Here is a 22,384-nt window from a genome sequence, read left to right on the forward strand (position 1 = left end):
CAATGGAATACACTGGAATGTTATTTTGTCTTGTTTTAGTTTGCTTTTTATATTATGCGCGCAAAATTATTATTTTCCATATAGCTTTTATTATATTTTTACTAGAAAACAAAATCGATTTTCATTCAGCATGAAATTGCTTGCTATTAAAGTTATTTAAAACAAAAAACGGTAAAATGTTTGCTCGAGAATAACGAATTGCTTGTCAAAAAGTTTTTTCTTTCATTCCGTATTTCTTGCAGCTAGTTCCACATTTCAATAAAACATAGTATCATTGATTTTATAACATGTGAATGAAATATATGTTATAAATTCCTTGTTTATCGTTAATTAAGAAGAAAGCAACGTGAAAAGATACGTTGATATTTTCGTTTCTACAGTTTTACCGGATATTCGGTGAATTTAACCGACATGCGCGCGACGTTGGTAAAGAATGACGTCAGGCGTAGTAATACACGCTAAGAGCGCATGGCGAGTGGAGCGTCTGCAGAGGCTGCGCGAAGTGGGAACTGCTTTCGATTGTTGGCGGGCGCCGCCATCTTGGTCAGTGAGCTTGCGAGTGGCTGTACGACGAGGTGTACGTATTTCGGTGAAACGAGTATTTGGTGCGATTTCCCTGAAATCTTTCGTCTACCCGTGAAATCCACGAGCATCCAAGATGTCGGAACGGGAGGACAACGTTTATAAAGCGAAATTGGCTGAGCAAGCGGAGCGCTATGACGGTGAGTACATATTTTCCGGGAAAAGGACCCGGCCTGCGCTAAAATGAAATCCATGAAATCGACACAAAGCATTGCTACAAAGAGAAAGGAGGTAACACCGCTCTCGTGACGTGCCTGCTATACGATATCGTGGGATATATAACGAATTCCTCCGAGAATCGAGAACCTCAAACTGGGATCGTGTCTCATTGGATCTGTCAAAAGTTTATGAAACGTCAAATACGACTAATCCATACACGATAGTGGTCAAGTAGCCGGTTCATAACCGGTGTTTCTTTATTAAAGGGTAGATTTGTTCTTAGATTTTGTCACTTCTGCACTAAAGCCTGTCAAGGTATATGAACTCTTGAGAGTTTTCATAAAGGATTGATTGAAAAGCTATGAAAAGATTTCGTCGTTTTCGAGTTATATTGTTTCATCGAAACAAACTAGTTAACGCCGAGATAGCGTTGCTAGGCGTGCTGTGTTCAGTACTTTACGGGGTCTCTCGGCAGATAACCAGACAGTCGGTCCTTCACCGACATGTATGACGCATAGACACGACACGATACTTACCAATCGCTGCCGGGTTACTCCTTAGACACGTAGTAACGCGTGCTCTGCTCGTGGCATTTGGCCTTGAAAGCAGAGAGAAATTATTTGGTCGATCAACCGTCCGATCTATCCCATCGACAATAATACTTATTAAAATTATCTTGTATTTTTTCTCATAGTTATTTCCTACATCATATTTTCTCAAATACTATTTCTTCGTATACAGTACGCATGGTTAATAATTTCGTTTATAGAAATTTTTACGTCTGGCGAAAGCGACGCGTAGTGGGGATTTCTCGTCTGGTAGAAGGGGAAACCGTCAAATCTTTTCGTTTTACGAACCTCTTATTTTGCATTTCTCCTTAGATATATTTTATGCATAACACTGCTTTGTCTTGTTATCAAACTTGCAAATCAAGTATACAACATTTGACATTTTACGGAAGCAATGATATATCTTCATGCAAATTTCCTGTAATCATTCAATAACTCGTATTTCTTACGAATTTGTTTCGTTTTATATATGAACTATAATTATGTATATATATATATATATCTGACTTATTGTGTGTTTCAATATTTTTTTTCAAAAGTTTTTCACACAAAAAAGATTATTTCAATGAAAATTCTTTATACGTGTATTCTAATTAAATAATAAAAATCATTTCATTTTGAATTAAATAAATTTATTTTACATATTTTATTATACTATAAATTATGAAAAATTATATTATTTATTTCTAAAATTGGAAGTCAAGGAAGAAATTAATCAATGAAGCAGCAAAAAAATGATTTTTCTATTCATCTCATAAATCTGTTTTTTTTTTATAATTTTACTATTTTCATCTCTGTGTGAACATATTAATCAAGATAGATATATTAAAGGGTGGAAACACTCGCACATAAGAATTCTAGAAATGATTCTGAAATGATTGCTAAATGTGAAGAATGACAGGATAGAGAGAGAAGAGCTGTTGTGATTCTCCCGGGATGAGGAAAAGGAAGGGCGGTGGGCAAATTTGAGGGTTGTGAGAGCAAGATATGGATGGAAAGGGGAAGAGAGACGAAAGGACGACGGGCGGGCGAGATTATGAGTGGAGGGTAAGAACGGGAAGGGGTGAGATATATAGAGTAGAGTGGGGGAAAAGAGGGGCCATAGCAGAAGGAAAGTATTGATCTGCACTAGCTATCCTACGTTTCTGTACACCTCCGTCACCGGGTATACCATGTTTATAGTATATAATTCGTGTCATCCAGAACCGTCATGAACTTGAGTCTGATCTCTTCTCACAAATGTCATTCTGAAACCTCTGTTGATTTTAGCCAATGATGAGAAAGTCAAGATGATAAAGAGAAAATATAAATTAATTCTTTCTTTAATTTGAATATTTATATATTGAATTTATACGTCACCAATTTTTTTTCAGGATATTTAGATTGCTTGAATGATAGTTATTGATTAATTTATAAAGGACAAATTTTTTTTTAATCGAATTATTATCGATATAATTTGATATAGATAAAAATCTAAAATTTTGAATTTTATTTATTTTAAAGATAAGATTTCAATTGTAAAATTATCTGAAAACTCATGTCCATTTTTAATCGTTTTTCATTTAATGCACGACCCCGTAATACCTTTTGCAACCATCTATCGATTTTATCGAGGAATCATAGATTTTAATGTCACCTAAAAATATAACAATATATTAATTTGTTAATGTTAATATTTATTTATGATAATAAGTATTTATACTAAATAAATAGAGAAATTATTGATCATATTCTTTTCCCAGTTATGAGTTGTAGACAAACGTGTCATTTGATCGATATCATTATTCCCAAACATCCTATATCTATAGATAATAAGTACATAATATTAACTTATAAAGTTCAAGGGGCAACAGATAAATATATGCCTGTATACCAATTTTTCTCGTGCAGAATTTCTTTAATATCTCAGATGAAACTAGATAATAATGTTTTCACGCACAACGTAGCGATGTATTAATAAGATCAATAGATCATTTCTAATTCATTACTTTGCCATGATTGCATGCAATTTATTTCGGTAAGTTCGATACTTTTATTAAAATATATAGTATACTTTTTCATTGTATAACTTTCATAATTTTATCCTTCAAGAAAATTTCGATAATTAAATTAATTTTATTATATATTTTGTTACATGTTATTATTTCGTAATTTCTATTAGTTTTCAATTTAATGAGAGTTTTGTCGATGGCGACGCTTTCGCCGATGTGATTTTATAGAAATGGTCGAGGCGATGAAGAAGGTCGCCTCGTTGGATGTGGAGTTAACCGTCGAAGAGAGGAATCTTCTTTCTGTCGCTTATAAAAATGTGATTGGCGCGAGAAGGGCATCCTGGAGAATAATCTCTAGCATCGAACAAAAGGAAGAGAACAAAGGTGCCGAGCGGAAACTAGAGATGATCCGTCAGTACCGATCTCAGGTTGAAAAAGAGCTGAAAGACATCTGCGCCGATATCCTCGGAGTTTTAGATAAACATTTGCTCCCATGTGCATCTACTGGCGAATCGAAAGTCTTCTATTATAAAATGTAAGTCAACGTGGCAAATTTTGATTTGAGATCTTCAAATAGGAAATTATTTGTTTTTGTATTTTTATTTTCTATTTTCGAAGAATATTGCATATTTAATGTTACCAATTATACAATAAATTTTATATTGTAAATTTAAAAATATAGTTTTGAAAAATCAATAATAAATTGAAGTAACTTAAATTAAAAAGTAACTAATGGAACAGTTTTGTTTCCGTCTAACTAACTTTTATATTATTTTCTGAAATAGTTGATAATGTTGTCTCGATAATTACATGAATATAATCATTTCTTGGCGGATATGATTTATGAATAAGCGCAGATTCCATTTCATTGTATTCGTATAGCAAGAAATACTAAAATATAAATCTAGCAAAATTTTATTTAATATGTAACAAAATTTATTTATTTTATTACATTTGCAAATAATCAATATTTATATTTATAATATTTATCATATCATCATGAACATCAATATTTGTTATATACAAAATGAATGGAAGAAATTAGTAAAAAATATATTCATAATATGTTAAAATATGTTATGATTTAAAAAAAATTATATTTAATCTAATTAATTATGTTTATTCTAATAATTCTATAATAGATTTTAATTAAAGATTACAATATAAAATTGATGCAATATATTGTAAATAAACTTGTTTATAAAGACAAAATTTTGACCTGTTATCGTAGGAAGGGTGATTATCACCGTTACCTTGCTGAATTCGCCGTTGGCAACGATAGGAAGGAAGCCGCAGAGAATTCTTTGGTCGCTTATAAAGCAGCAAGTGACACCGCCATGACGGATCTACCACCAACTCATCCCATCCGCTTAGGATTGGCACTCAACTTTTCCGTGTTCTATTATGAGATTCTCAATAGCCCTGATAGAGCATGTCGTCTTGCGAAGGCAGCCTTTGACGACGCGATCGCGGAACTAGACACCTTATCCGAGGAGAGTTACAAAGATTCTACCCTCATTATGCAGCTTCTTAGGGACAATCTTACTCTATGGACGTCAGACATGCAAGGAGACGGTTAGTATATCTTTTTGTAAAAAAAATTGCTCGTTGCGTTTAAAACGTTCACCACTACTACTAAACGGTAGAAGTTGTGTCGTACGATCAATAATATGTATTGCAGCAGCGCGATAAAATCTTCTCGTTATATATCAGATTTTTTCACGAAATTCTGTGAGAGAACATATGGGATTCTTTTTTTTTTATTTCATAAAATTTACGTATTATACAGAATAATATAAAAAATGCAAAAATTTTTGAATTGAAACAAAAATAAAGAAAGAAAGTAAAGTTTTCTCTCGGGTAAGACATTTTTAGTTGCATTATTATTCACATATAATTCTGTATAATAGTTTTGAATATTATTGAAATGATATATGTGTATATATGTTTATATATGGGTAGAGAATTATTGGTCTGTGATTTAGAGTTCGAGGCTGACCGCGAAAACGAGGCTGCCGCGGTTTCCACCAATGCTTGAACTCAGGCATCCTTTCCATACGCCCTTGCATTATAAAGTCACCTGGTGAGCAACTCGATCGATCCTTCTCCTCCTTCCTTCTTAAGCATTTAGATCCTTCAATTAGCAGGGTAGGGTTGAAATAACTCACGCCCAACTTTTAATTGTGAGTTGAATCGACCCCATCCTATCCGTTTGTTATACAATTGATATTTTATTATCGAATCAGAACACGTTTATTAACAAATTTTCTTTTTATGTCGCATAGGGGAGGGCGAACAAAAGGAGCAGTTGCCAGATGTGGAAGATCAGGACGTATCGTAACTCTAACTGTAGTGAGTGTTATATTGCGTATATAAAACTGAAAAAACACAAGAAAGCAAAAAACTCTTAATAACTTGTAAGCAAACTTGTAAGAAAACAATTCAGCAGGTGGCAGTTCGGGGTGGGAAGGGGAGATCTTTAACGATTGCGTGTTCTAAGCACGCACGTACGGTTATTCCAAAAAAAAAAAAAGAAAATACAAAAATGAAAAAAAAAAATATCATTCGAAATAATACACACTAAATTACGAAGCGCGCAGAAAAGTTATAAAATAAAAGGACATACTCATTACGCAGTTAACAGAAAAGCTGCAAGAGCATGTGGAGAGGCATTATTCTTTGCCTTCTTTGCGTATCGAGAAGAAAAAAAGATGCTGTCTCTTTCAGTGTACGATGTCGAGAACGTTTGAGTTGGCGCCGACTGATGCAGCGCGTAGTATATATTCAATCATAGTAATAAAACCAGAAAAGCACGGAATGAAATAAAAAAAAAAAAAAAAAGAATATGCGCTAATCCAGTCGGAATAAACTCTCATTTTTGTTTGCTCCAGCGAGTGAGAACGAATAGCATTATCCTCTCCGCAATGTTTTATCAATAACGAATTAATGGCTCGACGTCGATCGAAATGCATATTGTGTTCGTTTGTTTTCACCCCACCCCCAATCTCCTCCTCCTCGTCCTCTTCCCCGCTTTTTTACTGCGCGCATCATTATTCTCGCATACTATGATAAATAACGATATTATTAATGTATGCGTGTAAATCGAGTGTAAATCATTCGTTTATCTAAGGGATAAACCCGTCTCTTCCAGAGCTGGAGTTACATGGTTGATCGACAACTGACTAAACAGTTAAGATAGAACCATGCACCTTCATCTCTGTTTTCTGTATAAGATATTATGAATGTACTTCCGACGAAGTCCCAGTTTGCAAAGCAAGTAATTTCATACATCATATACATAGGTCTTGAGCATGGGTTCTCTCGTATAGTTACTTGTAAACTATTCAAGAACATGTGCTTACCGCGAAAGCGATGTACTTAAAAAAAGAAAAAAAAAAATGCAATAACATCTTGTCTTACGTTAAGTCTGGCTTTCGCAGTATCAAATTTTATGTTAAGTCGAAAACAAATTCTTTTAATTTTGTGAGTAAGAGAAAATATATATTCGCTATTCTCGTCGTAATAGATATTCTTTCATATACCAATCAGTTGTGTCCCTCTGTGACGAAAGAGCAATCTGATCTTCGAAAGAAGGCTGAAAAAAAATCATGGTTGATAAGCATTTTTAATACGAAAAAGATAAAAAAAAAAAAGGGAAGAGAAATTATGTTTCGCAGACAGAAAATAGCAGGAAACAAGTAACTACCTAGCTAGTCTGTAATTGTGGTTGTACTTTTTCATACGCCTCTTCTGTAAACTATAACGATCGCTGTGGTATAACAAATTACAGAATAAACAATTGTATCCCGACTCGTTCTTCACCCGCGCTCACTTTCGCTATTATCACTGTCCTCGATTCCACTATATCTTAGTTGATCTTAGCCATACGTCCATTCACCTTTTTATCGATGAACCGTTCCGTCGATTTTAGCTTATGAAAAAAAAAGAAAAGAAAAGAAAAGAAAAATAAACGGGAAACATTCCAATAAAAACGCTAAGAGAGGCTTCGTTTATTATTAAAATCCGTGAAATTTGCGCATTTTGAATAAAATAGTTTAGTAATACAATAGAATTATTTGTTTGTCGAGATAAATATTATTGGTTGAAAATTTGTGCGATATAAACAAATTTTTAAACAAAAAACATCTTTAAGTGCAATGTTTCTGTATTCAATAATAGAATATTAATATTTTGCTTGATGATTAAAAATGCAAAGAAATCATATACTGCATATTTCAATCGTAAGTTTCTGCTTTTCACTGTGTTACATATTTCAAAACCAGTTTTTTTCGCGATTAAAAGATATCGAAGATGTTTCGTGAACCGTGTAAGCGTGCAGCAAAAAAGCGAGGTTTAATATTTAAATGAAAAAAAAATAATAATAATAATAAAGGCGAAGAAAACGCGCAAATGAAAAAATCGAGAGCTCTGCCTAGAAATTTTTAGTGTACATCGTGCCCCTGTATTTAGGTATTAATAACACGATACAAATTGATAATCATGTTATAAAATAAAGTTATAAAGAATAATTCAAGTAATATCAACGGCACCGTAAGTAAATATATACGATTAATCTTAAGATCGTAAAGTTAGGATATCAAAAAAAGAACTCAATCGACGCGAATCGTTCAAGCGATAGTATGGAGAGAAACGAACAGTTTAGAGAGCGTATCATGAAATGAAACGCAAACAGAAGTGATTTTGATAATCGTATGAAAGACATGATGGAAAATAATGGAACCATAGAAGGAAGATTGAAGAAGAATGGAAAAGTAGAGAAAACATTGGAATCATCGGATATATATATTATATAATTTACGTAAATGCGTAATATGTGCACAATAACATGCGATAAATCTTTGAGAAAAAATAAATAAATAAAAAGGAAGGATACAAAAAATTTAAAATTCAATAAAAATTTGTTAATGGCAACGAATGTGGCATGAAATAAATTCCAAACGACGATAAACTGTGAGATACCTCATCCAATTACTTGCTTACACGATGGATTAAAAACAAGATGAAGTAGCCCAACGTGATAACATTATTATTATTATCGTCGATGATGTAGTGTATGATTCATAATGAAATGAAAAAAAAAAAAAAGTAAATGTAGAATGTTCTCGGTTAAAAATTGGGTAGATATCGATACTACCTGAATTTTATTGTAGAATTATTATGAAAGAATATAGATAATCGATGTATCGATCGAAACCGCTTTTATCCTTTATTCAGTATCGTTGTGCGTGCTTAGTCGATTTTTATAAAAAAAAAGAAAAAGGTAAAAGAAATAATACATACCACATACACACATCTAATGTTTCATCTCTAGATGTATTACTTGCTCTTGTCTCTGTATTTTAAACACTAATTGTGTATCTCTTTCTCTTTTTGTAATTATCTTCAGATCATTCCATCTTGTCGCTAACCCAATTCACGAGAGCGAATAATTAGACCTAGATATCGAAATTTATCGTCATTTGGAGGGGATTAAATCTGTCGTTTCTTTTATCGGATTCGTATGCGTTCTCACGCTCCGTACTACTATTATTAACTACTATTATTGCAATCAATGCGATTACACTGGATACGATCTTTTTCTGTAAAACCACATACACACACACAGAAACACACACATACGTGAAAGCTACAAATAAAATAATTACAACTCTCTAAATGTTTCCACAAATCTTTATTATTAATATTATTATTATATTAGTATATGAGTCAATAATTATAATTGAATATAATTTTAAAATATTTTTCGTATTTTGTCATCAATTTAGAATGAGTCGTTTCAAAACCAGTAACAATTCTAATTAATAAATATTACAGAATCGTAATTTAATATATTAAAAAAACAAATTTCATATGAGTAAAATTTGAAGACATTCTTACAGGCTGTAAAATTGTAAAAGTAAAATTTTGAGCGGATTTTGTAAAATATAAGCGTTTTGTCTCTCACGTATTAAGTTACAATTCAGTAAAAAAAGGAAAAAAGAAAAAAATTCGTCATAGATAAAATTCTCTACTATTAATAAATTGTTCTTATTCATCATATTATATTAGATAACCCGATCTATGTATCGATTAATCAATAACAAAATAACTTAATTTACTAAAAGTTGCGACATATTTCTGATATCAATATTACATAATCTGTTCCTTTAATCTACGATTATCGACTTCTGTAACGCAGTCATAGATTGTGAATTGTTATTTTTCGTATCTACGCTCGATAATTGATTATCTTTTCCAATAATATTTTCGCGAAAACTTGACGAGCTCGATAATAGACGCCTTGGGCCACGTTTATTAATTTCCACTTGTTTTAGAATTCGCCCTAATGAGTTTTCCGAATTTTTTGTAATCGGAGACAAACTGAGACTTGGTGCTGTTCGCGTTTTAATTATTCGTCCGCTCCTTGGAGACCTTATGATTTGATCAGTCGTTCTGCGCCTGGCAGATTTTAATTTCACACTACGTAACATATCTAAGGAAACGACGGGTCCCTTTGGTCCTGGTATCGTGTTTCTTCTATTCTCCTGAAATTAACATTTTTCTTCTTTGTATATTTTAATTTTAATATATATATATATATATATAATTCCAAGATAGAAATTATATTCGACATTGACAAATTAATTTTTTCAATTCATATTTAGAGATTACATTTATTTTAAATTAATTTGGAATAATGTATTCGTTTAAGTGGTGCAAAGAAAACTCTTTGAGAGATTTCCGATTTATTTTTCACAGATATATGTATCACCTTGGGATTTTTAAATAACCCCCTAGTGTTCGGTTGAATGGCAACGAGGGTTGAGGAACAATTGATCAGACTGAAAGTTGTATCGCTTTGATGAGTGGCCGGCTAGTAAAGTATTTAAAATACTTGGAAAAATGTATCTTTAGCAACATAATTCTCTTACTCTACTTCAACGAATCGCAATAAGAAATCTAACATTTTACACAGCTTAATTCTAAAAGATATAACAATAATTTTTCAAATAGAACAATTAATTAAAGTAGGATAATTTAGAAATTTCAATATAATACACATATAATAATAAGACTTTTATGCTAAATAAATATTTATGATAACTCGAAACTTATGATTCTCACTCACGTATTCTCATCGGGTTGAATGAAAATATTGTTACAATGAAAATATAACAATTGGAAAAAGCTATGGAATTTTTTAAGAATTTCTTTTGATAAAAGAAGTCTGATCATCCCAAGTTGATTTGCTAAATATTTTATGATCTTTTCGAAACGAGAATCAACCAATGCCTTGAACTTTAGCAAATTTTAACTTCGAAAGAACAGAATTCTTCACTCCACTTATTCATATACTCCAATTAATGAAGTGTCGTGTAATAGTCCTCGGATTTACCTTAAAGTTTTGCGGTGCTTTTTTTAGGGTCACCTTCAGCAAATCCTCGACAGTTATAGCTGGCCTATTAAACAGTGGTGTCGAGCACTTTCTCGAGGGCGACCTGATGTTTCTATCATTATTTGGAGTGGTTGGTGTGATCGGCGACTTATGCGACGAAATTTGAAGAAACGATGATTGTGGTGGTGGTGGAGGGAGAGGTGGAGGAGGAGGCGGTGGAGGAGGAGGAGGAGGAGGAGGAGGAAGAGCAGCTGATGGAATGGATGACATTAAAATTGATGGTATAGGGGGTGGAAGAGATGGAAGAGGTGGTGGTGGTGGTGGTAGTGGTAGTGATAGTGGTTTCTTCGGAGATTTCGATTGCATATTCTTCAGCATTTGGTGTAATGTTTTCAATTCTTGCATCAACGTCTCGTTATTTCCGGCCAACTTTTTACTTAGTTCTTGTATATTGATAACTTCTGCAGTTAAAGTGGCAATAGCGGTTGAATTACCTGCACACACCTGTGATAAACATTAATGCTAAAAAAAACTTATTTAATACATGACTGACATGGAATTACAAATCAGAATTAAAAAATGCTACGATATTTGTATGTCATACGTATATACTCTTTTTAATTTTATGAAAGCATGAATAGACATGCTTTTATATGGGATTTCAGAATTTTTTAATTTTTTAATCTTTTTATTACGTCAAAATATAAATAATATAATAATGTTATAAAAAAATTTTTTCGTAAAATATTAAATATTAAATAGTATACTTGAGTAATTTGTTCAGACAAACAGGTAATTTTCTCCAAAAATTTGTTGATCATCTGTTCATTCTCTGAGCGTAATGTTATAATAACTTGATTGAATTCTTTCATTTGTTGTTTCGTTGATATAGACGTTGAAACAATTCGCTTAAAATTTCCATAAGCCTGAAAAAATTATTATATTGTAGATAATTGAACACAGATAATTTTTTAAATAAGCAACTACTACTTACTTCTTTCATTATAGTTGTTATTTTTTTTATCATCCAAACACAAAATAGAACAATTTTAGCAATAGGTTTCTTTGCAAATTGAAGTTTTTGAAATGGCTTGCTTTGCTGAAAACTGGTACACGTGCATTTTTTATTAAATTCAATAGGCTGCAAATAATAATTAAGTTCTATATTGTTTCTTTTTTATGATAATAATAGTACTTTTATCATTCTTAATTATAAAAGCAATATATATTTGAATAACTGAAAAGTATCTTAATCTTAAATAAATGAATAGAATTAAAGAAATTAATGAATTACTTCTTGAAAACATCTACTACAGCTGCCAGAATCAGACATAACTGGAAGATCTAAAATCAAAGTGGTCGGGGATTCTGAACTGTTGCTGCTCCAAATGGTTTTCGTGATCGTTGTATTCGGACAAAAATAATTCTGAACATTTTTTTTTTCTATTTGCAATAAATCAGTAACTGTAGCGGAATCTACAGGTTTTTGTGATCCTTCTGCTTCCACTTCGTCATCAAATTTAAGCGTAGTCCGACATCTTTTCGCAGGAGGAGGTGAACCACTGCAAGGAGTGATCGATCGAGCTCTAATCCTCGTTGTAGTACTTTTCGTATCTGTGTAATTTTGCCCATCATCGACTTTATTATTGATCTTCTCATCTTCTACGGAATAATGTTTATTGATACGTTCATTCGAAGTCTCATTTGAAGTTAATGACGAAGAAGTATAACAAGAAAATGAATTTGTTTGAACACGATTTCCAAAGAATTCTTGATTTGCAGTTCGTACTTTAATGTTACTTAAATATCGTAAATTTGAAAGAATCTGTCTGCACTCACTCCAATTATTGGATCGATTTCCATCTGAATCTTGCTCAATTTTTTCATTTATTATTTTAACTCTTGTATCTTGATCGTGTTTATTCCATTTTTCTTCATGGCCTACAGAATCGCATGTAGAAATCATTGTTTGAAATTCGTCTAAAAAATTATGAAATTCGTGAGATTCTGATTCTGAATTAAAATTAGAAAATTTTGTTGGTTCTGAGCTGTAGCCACAAGAAAAGTGATAAGATGATTTTGGAGAACGAACTTCGGTAGTGGTATAATCGTTAAATTTAATCCTTGAAAAAGATTTTTTCTCTTGCAAAAACTTACAATTGTTCATTTCCAATTTTATTTCCTGATTCATCGATAGAGTTTTGTCTAATAGAAAGCATTCTTTCGCAGATACATCGATATTCTGTTTAAACAAATTATTTACTTGATTTATTTTAGCCACTTCTGACTCTTTTTCACTATTGTTTTTGTCTCTTGCCTCATGTTTATCCGATCCATTTAAATCTAATTTTATTCGACGAAATCGTGGTACGATTTCTGGACTTAAATCATCATAGTATGATAAATCAGGTTGTTCAGATTCAAATAGTACAGATTCTGGGGATCGTTGATGCAAAAGTCGTTCAGATGATCTCGACTTTTTCTGTAAAGAAATATATTTGTTTTCTGCATAATCGATCTCGTCAGAAGTATCTGAATTTTGTAATAAAGTTTCTTGAGATTGATATAAAAATTGTTTATGTCGAGATCGTTTGTGATTTTTCCGTTTTGACATTATAATTTTTATTCAAATAATTTATTCGATATTTGTACGAAATCCAGCTATGCTCGTGGATTTATTATATAATTAAGAGAGTAACAACATTTCTTAAGAGAAATTCTTTACAGAACACTTTTTAAGCCAAAAAATTAACATACACAATGGAAAACACGTATTTTCAAACTCGTTTCGTTAATTTATACAATGAATATGAAACTGTTCTATTTATTCGTTATATAGATGACATTGTATTAAAGGTTGCCTATTAATGTTTATTTTGATTTTAATAGAGGAAATAGTACACTAGGGAATTTTTGTTATCATATAATTTACGATTCTATTTTTTGAATTAATGAAATTAATAATAAAAAAGATATAAATAGAATAAAAAATTTTTTTTATTTAATGAAATTTATTTTCAAATTACATGTAGTATATTGCAATTTTGATATTCTATTCTTTTAAAATGAGATAGTGAATATTCAATATTCAATAGTGAATATCCAATTTTTTATATTTTATATAATTTTTTATATTCCATTTCTTTTAGAACAAAGTAATGAGTATTTCTTTTCAAATACTGTTCTATTTCATATTTCTTATTGTTCTACCATATTATAAATGAATTTAAACATCTATAAAATATGTGTTATATCTACTGATTAATAAAGAATCCGCCGCTTCTATTTTTTTAAATTTTTCGCGTACAACGCGAATTATTTTCATAATCAATATCAAAAGTTATTGAGTTTTATTTGATATTGTGTATACCCTAATATTTTAATAATTCATGGGAATAATTTAATGTTCATTTTTTCATAAATTGTTCTCCCTTTTCAACATTCTTCTTGAGTTCTGGGATCGCTGCATTTAACAGTTCTTTTTCATATGCATTGAGTTTCTCAATACCAAGATTCTTTTCAATTCCTCCTTTCTAAAATTTACAAAACATAAATATAATATTCCATTCCAATATAAATATACCATTGATTGATAATTATACTTACACCCAAAACAACAGCTGTTGAGAAATATTTGGTGTCACAAACATCAGATTTAACATAACAGTATTCTGTAATACGTTCTCCATTAAGTGCTTTGATTAAGGAAAAACCAAATCGTGCACCAGCATATGCCATTGAAAGAGTGGCAGAACCTGTGCCAGCCTTGGCTTTAACAACTTCTGTACCAGCCTCTTGAATTCTCATAGTAAGAGCTTTCACTTTATCCTCTGGAAAAGAAACTGAGGGTTTAGTTTGTGAAATTAAAGGAATAATAGTGACACCACTATGACCACCGATAACTGGCACTGAGACATTTTGTGGATTCAAGCCCTAAAAAAAAGTATTATATGTATGTAAATCTAAGATATTATGTAGAATTTAATTACTTAATATTTTTTACAAACTTTGGCTTCGGCAATGAATGTATTTGCTCTGACAATATCGAGAGTTGTTACACCAAATACTCTATTGGGGTCATAAACGCCAGCTTTTTTCAACACTTCACTGGCAATTGGCACAGTACTATTAACTGGATTTGAAATAATGGCAATAAAAGCTTTTGGTGATACTTCTGCTATAGCTTGGGTAAGATCTCTTACTATCGAGGCGTTTGTAGAAAAAAGATCATCTCTAGTCATTCCTGGTTTACGTGGAACACCGGCAGGAATTATGACTACCTATATAAAAATACAACAAATAAAAAATTTTATAGTTTTTCATTAATCTTAATCATTTTTAATAAAAAAAATTTAATAAAATAGAAACCTGCGTTCCTTTAAGTGCATCTTTTAGTTCTTCTGGACCAGTATACGCTTTTACTTTTGCCGGCGTATCCATGTGCGACAGATCAGCAGCGACACCTGGTGTATTTACGACATCATATAATGATAATTCGGTTACAAGAGGAGATTGTTTCATAAGTAATGAGAGCGGTTGGCCAATTCCTCCGCTTGCTCCGAGAATTGCAACCTTGGCATTGCACTAAATAAAATATGTCAAAATTAAAATAAATATAAAGTATATATATGAGTATGTATATGTATACATATTTGTAATGTTTTCTTATATACCTCTTATATATGTTATAGTTTTCTCTTTCATGTTTTGAATTTCACATAAAAATTTATTATATTAAAAATTAAATATTTGATCGCTAATATTAATAATAATGTTCACGATTGCATAACTGTACTTCACGTGTATGTCGTAAACTATACTTTACTGATACATACAATGTTTCAATGTCATTAACTAATCTGATTATAATCTTTAGTTTAATAAAAAATTAAATAAATAGTGAAAACATAAACATAATATATTGTTTTTGGTAAATATAATATTTAGTAAAAATTTAAATTATTAGTTAAAAAAAGCTTACTTTAGCGCTGGTAGATAGTCGTTTCGCTCCTTGTTGAGTAACATTCAAAATAGGTTTCAAATATTGTGGCAACATATTCTCTATAACTTTCTAGATACAAATGTAAATGATTTCAAATTTCGAACGCTCAATAACCTTTCAAAGACACTCCAATGACCTCAATGATATTTCGCACTTGTTCTTTGCTGTTCTCTCCAATCGTTTAACGTGTCGTAATACGTATACGATCATGCGTACTCTCGCATAGATAATATACGCAAGACTGAAATTACTTATAAAGTATAACGCGGGAATTTTGAAAATTATTATCCATTATTATATATATATTTTTTTTCAATCATTTCTTCTATTAGTTTTGCACAGATTATATTTATGAAATATATTGAAAAATATGTAAAAATTTTTTTATATATTTTACTACTTTATAAATATCATTTTATCATTTTTATATATTTTCTTAAATTGCATTTTAAATTTATCATTAAATATAAATTTATAATTAATTTATAATTAATTTAAAAAAAAATATTCTATATTTTTATCTGAAAATATCTAAAAAAAATTATTTTTCTTATATAATCTTATAATTATATTGTTAATAAGTTAATAATTCATTGTTACTTAAAAATATAAAATCAATTAATTTAAAGTAAAATATTTTACATTTCTATTTTGAAAATATCTAAAAAAAATTATTTTTTAATCTTATAATTATATTAAATAGTAAATTAATAATTGATTAAATTACATTTTAAATTCATTGTTAAATAAAAATATAAAATCAATTAATTTTAAAATAGAATATTTTACATTTGTATCTAAAAATATAAAAATATCTAAAAGAAATAATTATTTTTTAATTTTATAATAACAAATAGTACGTAAAAATAAGTATGTTTACTAGTATAGTAACTAGTATAGTAACTATAGTATAATTCAGTTCTCATAAACTGAATAATACATATGAAAAACTTTTCAACATTGTTTTTTAAATTTGATTTAAATTGAACTGTTAAAAATATTTTAATAAAAAAAAAATTTAATAAAATATTTAAAAAATGTGTTTAGAAAATTAAATTTGTATTTGTATTAAATAGTTGCATTAATTTATATTGATTCAAGATGTCAAATGGTATGTTAAGGTTAACTAACCTATGAAAAAATGTAAAATATAATTTCTTTTTTATCTATTTAAATAAAAAAAATTATATAATTATATTACTTCCAGAAATAGAGACAAGTTTATTAATAATAATATTAGATGTAAATCCAGTGCAAAGAATTATAAAACAAGAAACAAGAATATTGACACAATGTTTGGATTCTACTATTGTTTTTGCCAATGCTCATTTAATGCAGTCATCTAATAATCAACTTGCAGTAATAGCATGCCATAGTCATGGAGCAAAGTTCTTATATCCTTGTGAAGATGCATTAGAAATTAGGCAAATTGATGGACAATATGAAAAATTTACTATGATTGAACTCACTGTAAGGCAACAATTACAAAAAGTTATCAATGAAATTACTTCAAATAAATTATTAAATGGTGAAAGTTTAATATCTGGAGCATTGACTATGGCATTATGTTATATTGCAAGATTAGAAAGAGAAAAGATCGCTGGTGAAAAATTATATTCAAGAATTCTTGTGATTACAGCAAGTAATGATTCAGCAACACAATATATGAATTATATGAATATATTTTTTACAGCTCAAAAAATGGTTTGTAATTCTTTTTATTTTAATATTTATATGATTTAAATTTAATACTTTAAATACAACTTTTTTTAAAATAAATAGGGAGTAATATTGGATGTATGTAGTTTAGATCAAGAATTAACCTTACTTCAACAGGGTTGTGATATTACTGGAGGAAATTATTTAAAAGTTCCTCAGTTAAATGGATTATTACAATATTTATTGGTAAGAAAAAAAATAATTAAATTTCTAAATATTTTATTAATTGTGTAATTAATTTTTAGTGGATATTTTTACCAGATCCAAATGTTAGATCAAAATTAGTATTTCCACCACCTGTAAAGGTAGATTATAGAGCAGCATGTTTTTGCCATCAAGAATTAATTGATATTGGCTATGTATGCTCTATATGTTTATCAAGTAAGAAAAACAAGTTTTTTATATATCATTACATAAATTTTTTGATAATAATACTAATAATTTTTTTTAGTATTTTGTAAATTTAGTCCAATATGCACAACTTGCCAGTAAGTATTCTAATTAAATTTTAATTTATGATAATTCATATTTTTTATATTTTAATAATTATTCAATTATCTTAATTATTTCAATATTGTTTTTCTTTTTGCTTTTTACAGCACAGTATTCAAAATGCCAGGACCTATACCTATAAAAATGAAGAAGAAAAAAAAGAATGTAGATATTGTTCATTAATTGTATTTAGAATTAGGAAATTTTTTTTCTCTTAAAAATATTTATTAAAATAAATATTTATTTTCTCATCATAAATATTTTTCACTGAAAACGTTTTATAATCCTTTATTGTAACATATTTGTACATTATTCATATATTCTTTCATACATTTCTTGAAATCTTTATATTTATAAATATGATTTCATTAATTTTAGATTCATAAAACTTAATGATTAAAACACATTATTGCCCGTCCATGATTAATGTGAATTAAAAAGAAAAATAAATATTGAATTTGCTTACTTTTACAAAATAGCAAAAATAGATGGAATTATAAATATATAGCTATAAAAATAAATTATATTTAATAAATATTATTAAAAAATTAATATTATTAAAATTAAATAAACATTAAATATAAATATAATATTAAAATTGAAATCTGATAATTATCACAAAACACAAGTTCCAATTGCGAATAATATTTAGTTGTAAGAAAAGTCGTAAAGAAAAGTAAAGTATAAATATTTGAATTAGGATTATAATGAAAAATAAACATAATATAAATATAGTTTTTGTAATTAAATATTCATTATTCTCTTAATTCTGCTGTTTTTTTGATTTCATAAAATTAAAGATTTCTTCTTATCTTTAATAATAGAATTTTTTTTAATATCTTTGTATTGTATAATTAATAAATTTAGCTTGCATCTATATATATATTATAATAGTATGTTATAATTTAAAATAACATTATCTCATGTAATAATAATGGAAATATTTCTAGTAATCAAATTATTTTATTCTAAAAAAAATATCTTATTTTTTCATAAAATAAAAGTATTTAAACTTATAATATAAAGATTATATAAATATATATAAAGATTATCAATGCAGTAAATATGATTGAAATATTTAACCAAATAATCTGACAATGTTTTATATTAATTTATTAGTATTAATATGAAATGCTGAATTTTTTGTATAAATATTTATGTTTCCAGAAGTATTCATTCTGATAAAAAATTTGAAATTTTTAAATAATAGAAAAAAATAAAAAATGACTTACTTGCAATAAGAATTGTTTTCTATTTAAAAATCAATTATAATATAAACATATAATAAAAGCAAAATATTTCCATCTATCAATACATGTCAATTGATCCTACAATGTTTATCAATATCTTCTTTTATCGATATTTATCATTTAATTAAATATTTATTTTTAATTTTTTAAAAATATTTTATACTTCTAAATACTTTTCTGCAAGTATTAATAATACTGACAAATTCATATTTATCAATTGTTTATCAACTATAATTTTTTATTAAATATTTTATATTACATAATTTTATTTTCTATTTGAATTTTTATCGATTTTGAATTATAAAAAATAAGATAATTAGAAAAAATAAAAATTATTATAGAAAGAAAATTAATGATGATATCATTTAATTTTAATATAAAATATATAAAATATTAAATTTTTATGAAATGAAGTTAACTGAAAATAATTGTATTAATACATTGTTTATAAAAATTTGTTTCATTTATTAAGATTGGAATGGACAGACAAAATGGTAAGATTTTTTTTATAATGTAATATTCTTTATTTTTTTCTAAAAATTTATAATGTAAGTTTTACATAGACTCTTAAAGCAACAACTTGTAAGGAAGCTATTCAGCGATGGGAAGATAAGACAGGTCTAAGTGCCAATGAAGAGAAAGAAATTATTTTGTCTTTTCAGTGGCCGCCGATTGAAAAAATGGATAATAATTTAGCAGCACTTGCTGCTGTAGAGTTAGTAATATTTTTAAAATTTATTTAGTAAAAATATTAAAAGTAAAATTTTTCTAGAAAACTATCTCTCTCAACAAACATGATAGAAAAAATCACTGGTATCAGTGCATTAAAAAATTTAAAAATTCTATCTTTGGGTCGCAATCAAATTAAAACATTCTCTGGATTGGAAGCAGTTGGAGAACATTTAGAAGAATTATGGATATCATATAATCTAATTGAAAAAATTAAAGGTGTGAATGTATTAAAAGCATTAAAAGTGCTTTATATGTCGAATAATCTGGTAAAAGATTGGGCTGAATTTAATCGTTTGCAAGAAATTCCGCTTCTCGAAGATTTATTATTTGTCAATAATCCTATCTGTGAAAGTATGGATGTAGAATCTTGGCGCAGCCAAGTAACTAGAAGACTACCAAAACTAAAAAAACTCGATGCTATACCGGTTGTATAATTATTTAATCTAGTTAAATATATGAAATGACAATAGAAATTTGAATTAAAAAATTTTGCAATAAAATTGCAAAATATATATTTACACGGTATAGTGTACATTTATAATACATTTTTTTTTATGTTTGAATATAATACATTATATTGACATTATTGACATTGTCTTATTTTATAATTTTTTGTGATGGTCAATTAATAATCTTCAACTTTCATGTCGTTTAATCCCAGTTCTTCATTCTGATCAAAACTTCTTTCATATTTAGTAATCTTTAAACCATTATCTAAACCTTCATTAGAAAGACTTTGAATGTAACTATTACCCGCTGGATCATCTAATATAAGTGTAATCTTTCGCTTTCCTTCCAAAACTTCATTTAAATGAGATATGAAAATTTCCATCCGTTTAACAGTTTCTGGATCACTACTATCACCACTAAAAGCTGTCGATGATGATAATTGTTCTTTAATAGCTACTAAAATGCCTTCTATAGTAGTAAAACGTCCACCTAAAGCAGCAGGACCAATTTCTAATTCCAATTCTGGTATTTGCATATGACAAGTTTCAGACTTTAACAAATCGCGACTGAAATCTTCTTTTCCTATGATTGTTACTTCTATTTTCACTCCCATGGGTTCAATACCTCCACCACTTTTAACTTCGTTTGTTCTATGCCCACATGAATCACAAACTGTTGCCATAATTACAACTTCCTTAAAATGTGGAATATCTAAAAATTGAGTTAAGAATAAACTTTTTTTTTTAATGAAATAAGAATTGAAAATCAACAAAAAATTAAAATAAGAATATTAATATTTAGGAAATTAATAAAACAAAAAATAATATTAAAAAAAGAAAGAATATATTGTATATGAATATTAAGTAACACAAAAAGGATACTGGTCAATTTCATATTAGTTTCACATGGGCAATTACATTCTGGACAATTTGTTCGAAAAGAAAGTACTTCTCCTTCGATTTGTTCTAAAGTATATTCTCCTTCCTTTATAGGTTTCAACAAAGTATCTTCTGAATTTTCAGTATAAATTCCTAAAATATGATCTTGTTCTTTTGTTCTTTTAAATTGTATTATACTATATTCTTCATCTTTTAACGGAGCTTTTGGATTTTCTACATAACATTCACCTGATATATCTTCAAATATCATAATGAAAGGTTGTTCTAAAGATTTAAGTTTTTTTAGTTTCTCAAGAAATTCATCAATTTGAAATGCAGCAGTTGCATACTTTTTTCTTCTTTCAGGTTGATCTTGTTCTAATCCATTAATAGTTCTTTCTATAATTCCTTCAATTGTTGTGATCTCTCCTTTTTGTGATCTAGAAGGAATTTCAAAATCTAAAGATGGAATTTTTATACAGGTATAATCTGACTTAACCACTTGACGATTCAAATCTCTTGTAGTTTTAATTTGTAATGTTATTCTAATTCCTTTTTCTGCAATTTTTCCACTATTTTGTATTTCATTATTTTGAAAACCACAATGTTCACAATCAAAAGACATTACTACAATATCTTTATAATATGGGATCTTTGTTAACAATAATCTGGTAACACCCTGTATTTACAAAATGATAGATTAAATCAAAAATATTTTGTTATTTGAATATTTTGTATATTCATAATAATACCATACATTTTGTTCACAATTCATGCAGAGACTTTCTATCTCTGTCGTTTCTGGTTCTGGATCATCAGCCGTCAAATTACGAAATATTGGTTTCGTTTTTTCTTCAATATTTTGTTTCTGATCTTCTGCCATTTTTTTGGTTATATAGAATTTATATATCAAATTTATATAAAAAATCTGTTTTAAATAAAATTGAAATAAATAAGTGAATTAATAATTTCTATATCTATTAAATTATATGTATTTTTACCTGCTAAATATAATAAATTTTTAAACACAATTTATCATTCTTCAAATCTTTAGAAAACATAATGATGCAAATAAATTCACATTCACATGTGTAAATTATTTATTCTGATCTAGAATCTCTAGATGAAGAAGTGTAGGCAATCCTAGCTTGTTATATTACTAAA

The 22,384-nt window shown here is 28.5% G+C and overlaps 6 protein-coding genes across 7 annotated transcripts; 3 read left to right on the forward strand and 3 right to left on the reverse strand.

Moving 5' to 3' along the window:
* The first annotated feature begins 53 nt into the window (after positions 1-53).
* On the forward strand, positions 54-8,978 carry LOC107994285 (14-3-3 protein epsilon). Its single transcript, XM_017051109.3, has 4 exons — positions 54-722; positions 3,530-3,836; positions 4,533-4,876; positions 5,587-8,978. Exons 1-4 carry the CDS (start codon positions 659-661, stop codon positions 5,640-5,642), a joined length of 771 nt encoding a protein of 256 aa, XP_016906598.1. The 5' UTR covers positions 54-658; the 3' UTR covers positions 5,643-8,978.
* On the reverse strand, positions 8,568-13,591 carry LOC107993646 (leiomodin-2-like). Of its 2 annotated transcripts, XM_062077591.1 has the most exons (6): positions 12,537-13,591; positions 11,992-12,359; positions 11,692-11,838; positions 11,465-11,623; positions 10,698-11,201; positions 8,568-9,846 (listed from the first exon to the last, which is right to left on the reverse strand). In XM_062077591.1, the coding sequence occupies exons 1-6, from the start codon at positions 13,309-13,311 to the stop codon at positions 9,469-9,471; spliced, it is 2,331 nt and encodes a 776-aa protein (XP_061933575.1). In that variant the 5' UTR covers positions 13,312-13,591; the 3' UTR covers positions 8,568-9,468. The 2 variants fall into 2 exon arrangements, with proteins under 2 accessions (XP_061933575.1, XP_061933574.1); XM_062077590.1 differs by having other exon boundaries at positions 11,992-13,539.
* An 85-nt stretch (positions 13,592-13,676) lies between these two features.
* LOC107994286 (malate dehydrogenase, mitochondrial) lies at positions 13,677-15,956 on the reverse strand. Its single transcript, XM_017051110.3, has 5 exons — positions 15,679-15,956; positions 15,066-15,281; positions 14,705-14,977; positions 14,304-14,630; positions 13,677-14,230 (listed from the first exon to the last, which is right to left on the reverse strand). Exons 1-5 carry the CDS (start codon positions 15,751-15,753, stop codon positions 14,105-14,107), a joined length of 1,017 nt encoding a protein of 338 aa, XP_016906599.1. The 5' UTR covers positions 15,754-15,956; the 3' UTR covers positions 13,677-14,104.
* A 600-nt stretch (positions 15,957-16,556) lies between these two features.
* Positions 16,557-18,168, forward strand: LOC107994272 (general transcription factor IIH subunit 3). The gene is made up of 6 exons (XM_017051092.3): positions 16,557-16,810; positions 16,907-17,403; positions 17,482-17,604; positions 17,664-17,799; positions 17,870-17,906; positions 18,018-18,168. The coding sequence occupies exons 1-6, from the start codon at positions 16,801-16,803 to the stop codon at positions 18,091-18,093; spliced, it is 879 nt and encodes a 292-aa protein (XP_016906581.1). The 5' UTR covers positions 16,557-16,800; the 3' UTR covers positions 18,094-18,168.
* Positions 18,169-18,964: 796 nt separating this feature from the next.
* On the forward strand, positions 18,965-21,299 carry LOC107994277 (dynein axonemal light chain 1-like). The gene is made up of 4 exons (XM_028665006.2): positions 18,965-18,969; positions 19,633-19,654; positions 19,724-19,875; positions 19,933-21,299. The coding sequence occupies exons 1-4, from the start codon at positions 18,965-18,967 to the stop codon at positions 20,324-20,326; spliced, it is 573 nt and encodes a 190-aa protein (XP_028520807.2). The 3' UTR covers positions 20,327-21,299.
* LOC107994276 (zinc finger protein ZPR1) lies at positions 20,366-22,379 on the reverse strand. The gene is made up of 4 exons (XM_017051099.3): positions 22,222-22,379; positions 21,978-22,148; positions 21,224-21,899; positions 20,366-21,053 (listed from the first exon to the last, which is right to left on the reverse strand). Exons 2-4 carry the CDS (start codon positions 22,101-22,103, stop codon positions 20,518-20,520), a joined length of 1,338 nt encoding a protein of 445 aa, XP_016906588.1. The 5' UTR covers positions 22,104-22,148; positions 22,222-22,379; the 3' UTR covers positions 20,366-20,517.
* Between the last annotated feature and the right edge of the window lie 5 nt (positions 22,380-22,384).

Source organism: Apis cerana, linkage group LG7 (genome assembly GCF_029169275.1).
Source record: "Apis cerana isolate GH-2021 linkage group LG7, AcerK_1.0, whole genome shotgun sequence".
Classification (NCBI taxonomy): Eukaryota; Metazoa; Arthropoda; class Insecta; order Hymenoptera; family Apidae; genus Apis; species Apis cerana.

Bases quoted from the DNA above. Each gene is read 5' to 3' on its own strand.
- LOC107994277 (XM_028665006.2), top strand. The intron at 19,655-19,723 runs GTAAGATTTTTT...AGTTTTACATAG, and splicing joins TGGAATGGACAGACAAAATG to ACTCTTAAAGCAACAACTTG. The intron at 19,876-19,932 runs GTTAGTAATATT...AAATTTTTCTAG, and splicing joins GCAGCACTTGCTGCTGTAGA to AAAACTATCTCTCTCAACAA.
- LOC107994272 (XM_017051092.3), top strand. The intron at 17,404-17,481 runs GTTTGTAATTCT...TAAAATAAATAG, and splicing joins TTTTTACAGCTCAAAAAATG to GGAGTAATATTGGATGTATG. The intron at 17,907-18,017 runs GTAAGTATTCTA...TGCTTTTTACAG, and splicing joins CCAATATGCACAACTTGCCA to CACAGTATTCAAAATGCCAG.
- LOC107994285 (XM_017051109.3), top strand. From the start codon at position 659: ATGTCGGAACGGGAGGACAACGTTTATAAAGCGAAATTGGCTGAGCAA. The intron at 723-3,529 runs GTGAGTACATAT...GTGATTTTATAG, and splicing joins GCAAGCGGAGCGCTATGACG to AAATGGTCGAGGCGATGAAG. The intron at 3,837-4,532 runs GTAAGTCAACGT...CTGTTATCGTAG, and splicing joins AAAGTCTTCTATTATAAAAT to GAAGGGTGATTATCACCGTT.
- LOC107994276 (XM_017051099.3), bottom strand. From the start codon at position 22,103: ATGGCAGAAGATCAGAAACAAAATATTGAAGAAAAAACGAAACCAATA. The intron at 21,900-21,977 runs GTATGGTATTAT...TTGTAAATACAG, and splicing joins GCATGAATTGTGAACAAAAT to GGTGTTACCAGATTATTGTT. The intron at 21,054-21,223 runs GTATCCTTTTTG...CTCAATTTTTAG, and splicing joins AACTAATATGAAATTGACCA to ATATTCCACATTTTAAGGAA.
- LOC107993646 (XM_062077590.1), bottom strand. From the start codon at position 13,311: ATGTCAAAACGGAAAAATCACAAACGATCTCGACATAAACAATTTTTA. The intron at 11,839-11,991 runs GTAATTCATTAA...TATTATTTGCAG, and splicing joins GTAGTAGATGTTTTCAAGAA to CCTATTGAATTTAATAAAAA. The intron at 11,202-11,464 runs GTATACTATTTA...TGTTTATCACAG, and splicing joins TGTCTGAACAAATTACTCAA to GTGTGTGCAGGTAATTCAAC.
- LOC107994286 (XM_017051110.3), bottom strand. From the start codon at position 15,753: ATGTTGCCACAATATTTGAAACCTATTTTGAATGTTACTCAACAAGGA. The intron at 14,978-15,065 runs GTTTCTATTTTA...ATTTTTATATAG, and splicing joins ATGCACTTAAAGGAACGCAG to GTAGTCATAATTCCTGCCGG. The intron at 14,631-14,704 runs GTTTGTAAAAAA...ACTTTTTTTTAG, and splicing joins CATTCATTGCCGAAGCCAAA to GGCTTGAATCCACAAAATGT.